Below are 8,630 nucleotides of genomic sequence, written 5' to 3'. Positions count from 1 at the left end.
GCATCTTGCTTCATCATGAAAAGGTGAGCTGTTGCCCGGGGTTCCCTCTCAGCGGGCTGAGCAGGGTCAGTCAGCTTGCTGAGACTGCTCTCCTTTGCAGCGTTCCTTCAGAAGGCAGGACAGCTTCTTCTGCTCTCAGTCCTCTCTGTTTCTGTTCTTTCTCCATATCCTTATGCCTTGTTCTCTTGGAGTTTGTCAGGCAGCCTGCTAGGAATTTGGTGCGGTGTTGCTCCCTCTTCTCAATTTCTCAAAAATACATAGGCAAAGTTTGCTGTGCATCATTCTAATGAATAACTTTCTGCTCTTTAGGTGGGACCTGTTTTTCTGCTGAAAGCAATCAGTTCTATCAACTGATAATGAGAGTTCATGTAGCAAAACTCTGATGTACTTATGCAGTGACTTCCTTTGCTGGCCTGTTTATTAATAGAGTCGAACTGTGTAACAGGGCAGAGCTTTGGCCTGTGACAAGGGTTACATCAGATAATAAATTGAGATGTCTGATCTCAGCTAAAGGAGCAGATGCCAACACTTTGAGATAAATAACAGAATGATGCACTCCCTTTTCTGCTTTTTCTAGACCATTTTTATTATTTAAAGATGGAGAAAAAAGAGCCTGGCCTTTAATGACCTATTTTCAGCTTGACCCTTGTTCCCTAAAACCAGACTGTGTGAGCTGTGCTGTAATACTTATTGCAATTTCTGTGCTGTCCTAGTCAGGACACGGACTAAAACAGCATGGAGATTTCATGCAGGCTGCTTTTTTGATTGTCATGGGAGACGAGCAGGCTGAATTAATATAAAATCCATCTAATATTTATTATTATTCATGAAAATGTGACAACACTGACTGCAGCACAAGTTGACCAGACTCAAATTTAGTCTAAATTGACAGAGAAGACAAAGGGTGTAAGAATAGTCAGTGAGGACATGCCTTGATTGCGAGCTGCTGTGTTACTGACAACAAAGAACACATTTATTCTATTTTTCAGTGGACCCAACCAATCATTGTGTAAAAAACAAACAAAAAACCCCAAACAAAACAAAAAAAAAACCACTGGACAAAATTTCTTTTAAGTATCTCTTCTGTATTTTTAAATTATTTAATCCAAAGACATATATAGACACATATTAACATACACCTTTAGAGTAGTCTTCAGATCTGTAACAGGTTGCTACAAAAAGAGCAACTGTTCTTCGGGTTTACAGAGGAGACTTGCAGCAAATTACATTTAAATCAGGTGTTAGGAAAAGAGTTTGTGACTGTAGGGAGAATTAAGCATGGGAATATGCTGTGCAGGAAGAATCCCCAAAATGGATGGATGGGTTTTAGTAACAAATTAGGAAAATGCATCCTTGATGCTTTTGGGATAGTCGATTCTATCCTTGGTGGGGGAGGAGGGAAGAACTTAAAGAAATAATTAGTTTATTTTTTGACAGTCATCTTTTCCTGGCACGCTCCCCTATCCCCAGCATATCTCATCAATGAATAGCTTCAGCGTGTTCGGCAGTTCAGCTCTTGCCTGCTGCTCTATGTCTGAGGTCAATTTTGCAGGCTTCTGGGGTGAGCATTGTCTTGATTTAAAAGCAATGAAAGTCTCCCCCTGGCAGGATCTCCCCCAAAGAAGAGGAGGGTCACCAAAGTCAGTGCGGCTTCTGGCCTTTCAGCAGAGATGGTCAGCAGTGGGTGAGGTAATGTCACAGTGCAGGTCATCTGCAGGTGGAGGTGTTGCAGGAGATGCTATAGTTTTATTAGACAGGTGCTACTGGACAGAAAAAAAAGTCATGGCAAGTCTGTCTGTGTGTAAGCAAAGGGCTTATAACTGGGCAAAAAGAGAAATCAAAATTACAACAAAAAGACTTCTCAGTCTTGACGTAAAACTAGAAATGAACAAGCACTGTTTTTACCAGCTGGTCATGGGTCCGAGCTGGAGAACTAGGAGCCAGAAGTCTGCCTTGTTAACAGTGCTTTGGGTCGCTGGTCTACCAAATAGTGCTCAAGCCAATAAATAAAAACTGGAAGGTTAAATGAAGATTTGCCTGGAAGGTCTGGGCTTGGTACAGTAACCACCAAGCAGAATTCTCTGGGGTACAATAATGCAGAAGCTCATAAATGATTCTTTTGGGCTTAATGTCAAATGTGCATCAGATTGAGTAAGAGGAGCTTGCGCTTATCGTAAAACAGTTTGTGCAAGAGAGGCAGTAGATGAAACAGAACACACTTTTTCCCATGAGTTTCTTAAGAAAGCAAAGTGGTTTATCAACAGTCTGGTATATACTGGCAGGTCAACATTCATTCTACATTTATGACTGTTGGTCTGTTGTTTGCTTGGTAAGAACTGGGTCTGGTTTTTTGCACAGGATATAGGTCCTTAAAATTAAAAGGTACGTGTTTTTGAACTTCTTTATCTTGCAAGCGTAGACAATGGGGTTCATGGCAGAATTGGTATGGGATAACAGGATTCCCAAGTACAACAAATATGGGGGGATCTGACATTCAGGGTAAAAATAGGAAATGCAGTTTATAATGCACAGAGGCAACCAGGATATTGCGAACAGGAAGAGAACAAGTGCTAGAGATTTGGCTATCTTGAACTCCTGTCCATAAAAAGCTCCTGTCCCTCTTACATTGGTTGTACCTTGACTTAGCTTTGTCCGGATGATGTAAAAGATTTCAACATACAGAGCACACATGATGAGCAGAGGGACAAGTGTCCATGTGAAGAAGCCAAAATATACCATGTAATCCATCCTCATCACAGAGGTAAAGTGACACCTCAGAAAGTCAGAGTTTCTTGGTTCTGCCTTGTTCCATCCAAACATGGGGACTAATCCTACCAGGAGGGACACAGACCAGCACAAACCCAGTGCCCACCAAACTCTTCTCTCTGTAGTGATTATTTTATACCTGTTGGGGAAGAAAACCCAGTTCGTGTTAAACAGAAGTGTTTAAAATAGTTAAGGATGGTTTCAAGAACTCACATGTTCAAATACTACAGTTTCATTGTCGCAAAACGAAGCATTAACTTTTTTTGGGGAGGAAACCAAATCTTATTTTGAGACAAGGCCTAACTCTTCATTTGTAACAATTACTTTGCAGCACCCGTAAGAACAACTATGCTTAATTTCCCCTCTTTATAATTGTGTATTTTCAGCTATTTTGCTTCTTGTTTCATTACAATCTTAGTGCTCCTCTTGCCTAGATACTGCTTTTCTGCTATTAGCAGTCCTATCTTATTTCTCAGCTTCCTTGGGTGTACCTTACTCTTTACATTTGGCTTATGCCATTTGTAGGACCAAACTGTTCTTGCATTCTTCAATTTTATAGGTCCTTTCCCCTTAAAAAATATGACTTCTTTCATGCTTGAGGTTATGCTTTGCATTTCTAGCTTACGTACTTTTCCATTCAAATATAAAAAGTGAATGACTTCTTAAGTTAGCCCTTAATAAGTCTGTTACTTCTTTTGTATTTTCAGTAAACACTAAAAGGAATTTTATTTAAAAGACTAGCCTCAGAAACCCAAGGAAATCTATAGTATTCTCAGCATCCTGCGCAATTACAAAACATCTGAATAATTCAACTGTTTGACCACAGACTCATCCTGTGGCCAAATTCTGATCAGCAAAACCACCAAGCTATCGGCCTCACATGAACACCCCCGGGTCTGTCCGCGCTGCATTATTAACTGCAGCGAGTGGTTCCCGCTCTAGGAAGCTCGTCTCTGGTGGGCTTTTAGGCACAGGTATTTTCTGCATGCGCAAGCATGCACCTAGAGTAAATACTTGTTAGAAAAGGGCCAAGTTAAGGAGGAGAGAGGAGGTGGCACCCGTGGGGCAGAGGCTGGGCATGGGAAAGCTGGCAGGAGCGGGGCGAGTGGAGGGGCCCGTGCTGGTCCACGCTCACCTGGTTGGCAGCTTCACTCGCAGGTACCTGTCGATCGCGATGGCCAGGAGGGAAAGGATGGACGCGTTAGTGAAAACCACCATCAGGCAGCACATAAACAGGCAGGTGTAGAAGTGGATGCTGATGCCCAGACTCACCACGATGGCCAGGGGCATGACGAGGGTCCCCACCGCGATATCAGCCAGCGCCAAGGAAACGATGAAGTACAGAGTCATGTTCTGAAACGTCGAGTTCAGCTTCACCACCCAGATGACCAGGATGTTACCCGAAGTGGCAAACAAAGCAACCAAGCACTCGGTACCGATGTAAATCCCATCCAGGCTGCTCAGCACCAGGCTGTCGTTTGGCATGGCGAGTTGCTGGAGATGCTCCCACCCTGGCTTGAGCTGCAGAAGGGAGCATGGGCATCAATGACCGTCTGTGGGATTCGTCCTCGGTGTCTGGTGCTCAGTTATTCCAGTGACTCTCCAGTATACAAACTTCTTCCAGTATTTCACGTCCTTGGCACTTGGGCAGCAAATCAGCTGTTGCCTTTCCACAGAGCTGCAAATATCTTAGCATCCAGGAAACGTTCCCCTCTCTGGACACACCTCCTGAAGTTTACAGCATCCCTTCAGCAGCCTGGTATCAGTAAAGTACTTTTGGAAAGCGATTTTGAAGGAAAAAAATTGAAAAGCTTCCACAAGCCTGCTTACCAGCAACCTATAAATAAATACTTTGAACTGCTTCCTCTTCCAAGCCACAGTTTTGTAAGTGGAGAACTGTTACCAGAGTTGACTGTGCAAAGCTGCCACTTATCAATCTAGATAATCACTCTGCAGTCACTATAGGAAATGAGGCAGTTTAGGGGATGTTAGAAGGGTGTTTAGTTAAATTCCAATACTTGATTTAATTCAGGGTATATCATTTCAGTTAAGGCCCTGAGGTGGCTGAAAAATGCGCTTTGCTTGGACTTTTCTCAGTCTGACAAGAACGCTTGTAATGCAGGTGACGTTTTCAGTGAGAACCCTCGTTTCTGGTAGAAATCAGTATGACGACCAACCAAGTCATGTTCAGAGGGTGGCATACTTTCTTATGCTTTGTTTATGGAAGACGGAGAAACTGAGGAAAGGTGTGGGAAGTGATGGGAAGTAGCGGAGAGAGGGTGTGAAAGCTGTGATCGGCTTGCTGCGGGTGAGCCTGGCAGTGCGTGATGCCTTGCTCCTTGATGTGGGCCTGCAGTGAAAGAGCTGCTCCCGTTTCAGATGAAACTGAGGAGAGATGCAAACATGTGAGCTCGTGTCAGCCTGCGAGTCACAGGGTAACCTGGCTCTTGGGCAAAACGAGCAGGAATGAGCAATTCCAGGAATGAGCAAATAGCAAGCGAACGATTAGGTGGATGGTGCCATATTAGTGTAACGAAGCCCTAAGCAAACGTGGGTGGGTGGTGTTCGGTTTCCCAGACACCGAGTCCTCCATCTCTTCCACCCAACTTTCTGGCAAAACTGAGGATGGGGAAGTGAAATCAGCCCTGGGAGGAGACAGAGCCAAAAATAAATGAGACTTCTTTATTCTCTGCTGTCAAAAGAGTTGGACAAATTCCGCTTCCTTGAAATGGATGTAAGTGCTTCTTGCTCCCTGACTGGAGGGTGTTTTGGTAGAATTACTGCTGGGAGAATGGTGAGCTCTATAGACAGTCCCAGTCTGCAACTGAACTTGGCTGTGCTGGTTTTCTAATGAAATCTGACACAGGGTATCTGTAGGTGCAGGGGAGAAATTGAGGATAGGCATGTGAAGGTCACAGCTGGGATGTATGTTAGGCTTTCATAAGCTGAATGAGTTGCTTCTCTGGGAAGTACCTGGGAAGGAGCGGGCAGCCAGCGCTTTGCAGCTTTGAGCAGACATGGGAAATGTCTGTGTCCTCCTGGCTGCCGGCCACGCTTGGGTGAGAGTGCTCCCCGCTTCCTGCGCTCGCTGTGCATCTCCTCTCTTGACCTCAGCTGCCAGCTTCCTTTTTCTGTCATCTGCTCCTGCGGCTGCAGCCAGATGCCTCTCGTAGAGAGCTACTGCAAAGCTGAGTTATAGGGGCTTCAACAGGGCCCACCCCACTGTGCCTGCTGTAAACGCAGCTCCTGAGAAGAACAACTTGCTACTGCGTGGGACCTTAAGGGAGCAGCTTGTGTAACAGAGTCAAAAGAAAATGTTTCTCCCTCCATTTGCTCACCCAAAATCCAGCTGAGTGTCTTCACACTCATCTCACCCTTCTTTGTGGCAGGGGAGCAGACTAGATCACTCAAGGTCCCTTGGCCCTGTTTTCTCTGATGCTACACCTACACTGCATGTAGTACAGGCTGAGCAGGCTTTAAAGAAGCTCAGAGACAGAGCAATTTAGCCACAGTGCCATATAGCTGTGCATCAACTAATTCACCCTGCTCGGCAGTACAGAGCACCCAACTGGGGAGGACATTGTGCATTTGGGGCTAAAATAGACTAGCAAAATTACCAACAGGTAGTCCCTGTGGTTTGCTCATAGTGTGATGCTGCCACTATATAACGTTGACTGTTCTATGAAAGCATACATAAATGTGTTGAAACCTCAAGGAGACAGAAAGAAAGATGTTATGGGTTTGTTATAGAAGATCGGATAAATGGATCTTCATGGAAAATTTGCTCTGCTCATCTTTAAAGAGTGAGTTGTGTATGCAGATCGGAAAGTGTGCAAAATTCTGAATGAGGGACTTAATTTAAGGCAGATCAGGGAGGAGCTGGCTTCTGACCTGGCTGTTGGAGGAAAAAAAAGAATTGAGCCCAGCATTTCTTAATTTTGGATTTAAACAGCCTCAGATGTCCAAAATGCCAGTAGGCAGCCTGGATGTGATCTATATCATGATGGAGTCTGTTATTGGGATATTTGCAGTGGTGGGCAGTACCTTGGTGATCTGGGCAGTGAAGCTGAATGCAGCTCTTCAGAAGACCACCTTCTTTTACATCGTTTCCCTGGCACTCACTGACATCTCCATGGGGATCCTTGTCACGCCGCTGGCTGTCACGTGAGCCTGGGAGTCGTCATTTGTTTTTACTCCTGCCTGTTCATGTGCTGCCTGACGATGATCTTTTCTCATGCCTCGATCCTGTCTCTCCTGGCCATCGCAGTCGACAGGTGCTGGCGAGTGAAGCTGCCGACCAGGTGAGTCTGGGCGAAGGTCCCATCTCATCATCTTTTCCCCATTTCTCTCCTCCCTTATATTTTCCTTCTCCCCTATTTGCAGCATCATAGGGCTTCCTGAGCATCGTTGGTTCTCTGAGAGAAACTCACACAAACGTAAAGGTTCCCAAAGCCGAGGCAGTGGAGCACCAGCAGTCTGGGCACTCTGGAAATTCAGCAATGCCTGAAAATCTTAAACCACAGAGAGTCAGGGAAGGGTTGCTCATAAATGTGTATATGCTTGAAGTCTGGATAAGGTGGTGGTCTTTAGGTTTTCCCCCGGGAGAAACCATACTGCTCTACTGTTGTGAGTCAAAATGAACCGGTATTGCTGAGGAAGCGGTTTGACCCTGCATCTGTGGGTTCTCATTTAAAAGGGATCGGTGACCATTTGGAGGTTCCTCTGTAGTTTCAAACTACATTTTAAATATGAGAAGCTGCTAAGGACCAACTGCACAGAACTGTGCTTAACTTGCATTAGGCCAAGCAAAAATGAGTGCTTAAAAGCCCAAGCACCTGAATAATGTAGTTCTTTTTTCTGAAGAATTGCATCTAACATGGCTGGTGCTTCCTGCCCTCCCAGGTACATGGCAGCCATCACAAAGGAAAGGATTTGTGTGATTTTGGGACTGTGCTGGCTTATGGCCGTGCTGGTGGGGCTGGTCCCTGTGCTGGGGTGCAACCAGCACATGGGCAGCTCCAGCTACATCAAGTGTCACTATTTGGCTGTGATGAGAACGGATTATGTGGTGTACTGCAGCTTCTTCGCCTGGATCCTCCTTCCCTTGCTCATCATGTGTGCCCTCTACACCGAGATTTTCTACATCATGTGGATAAAACTAAGCCCAAGCTTAGCAAGTCCTCCAGGAGGAGGAATAGTTTGTGGGAAGGAATACAAAATGGCCAAATAGCTGCCCCTCATCCTCTTGTTTGTAGTGTCTTGGCTGCCTCTGGGCATCTTGAACTCCATTTCGTACTTCTGCCCCTCCTGCAACATCCTGCAGCCTCTGATGTACCTGGGCATCCTGCTGTCTCATGCCACATCAGCCATGAAGCCCGTCGTCTATGCCTTCAAAATACAGAAGTTCAAAGAAACATACACTTTCATTCTGAGGACTTACATCCTGCTCCAGAGGTCGGAGTCGGTTATTTCTAGCGCAGAGCACACAGCGGAGCAGCTGGGAGTGAGCACCATCTGAGCTCATCGGTCTGCCCGGGCTGGATACAACAACCGAAACAGCGTGGGAGCAACAAGAGTGGGGTGAAAGTGGCACAGACACCAAGACATATTTCTCAGATCACGCATTCTGGAGCACGATTGCGTGTCTATGTCTGCGTTCAGCTAATTAAGCTCTGGGCAGTGCAATGCCGAGTTCAGGTTCCCAGCTAACTCCCAAAACAAAGAAACCCCTTTGCATTTCCGAGGCAAAAGGTGTGAGGGGTTTGGAACAGGGCCTAGCTCGACGGGGGAGAGACGGGCGTTGCTGACGCTGACGGGTGTTCTGCTCCGTTAACGCGAAGCCCTCCCGCCGCGGGGCGGGCGGG

The 8,630-nt window shown here is 45.8% G+C and overlaps 2 protein-coding genes across 2 annotated transcripts; one reads left to right on the top strand and one right to left on the bottom strand.

Annotated features, from left to right (window-relative positions):
* Positions 1-2,301: 2,301 nt before the first annotated feature.
* Positions 2,302-4,251, bottom strand: LOC104080044 (adenosine receptor A3-like). Its single transcript, XM_009582297.1, has 2 exons — positions 3,902-4,251; positions 2,302-2,905 (listed from the first exon to the last, which is right to left on the bottom strand). The coding sequence occupies exons 1-2, from the start codon at positions 4,249-4,251 to the stop codon at positions 2,302-2,304; spliced, it is 954 nt and encodes a 317-aa protein (XP_009580592.1).
* Positions 4,252-6,724: 2,473 nt separating this feature from the next.
* On the top strand, positions 6,725-8,284 carry ADORA3 (adenosine A3 receptor). Its single transcript, XM_009582296.1, is given in 3 exon segments — positions 6,725-6,929; positions 6,932-7,067; positions 7,669-8,284. Coding segments are annotated over 3 exon segments (957 nt in total).
* Positions 8,285-8,630: the final 346 nt, after the last annotated feature.

Source organism: Fulmarus glacialis, unplaced genomic scaffold (genome assembly GCF_000690835.1).
Source record: "Fulmarus glacialis isolate BGI_N327 unplaced genomic scaffold, ASM69083v1 scaffold4127, whole genome shotgun sequence".
NCBI classification, from domain to species: Eukaryota; Metazoa; Chordata; class Aves; order Procellariiformes; family Procellariidae; genus Fulmarus; species Fulmarus glacialis.
Note: the sequence above shows the minus strand (reverse complement) of the source record. Positions and strands in the feature narration are given on the sequence as shown.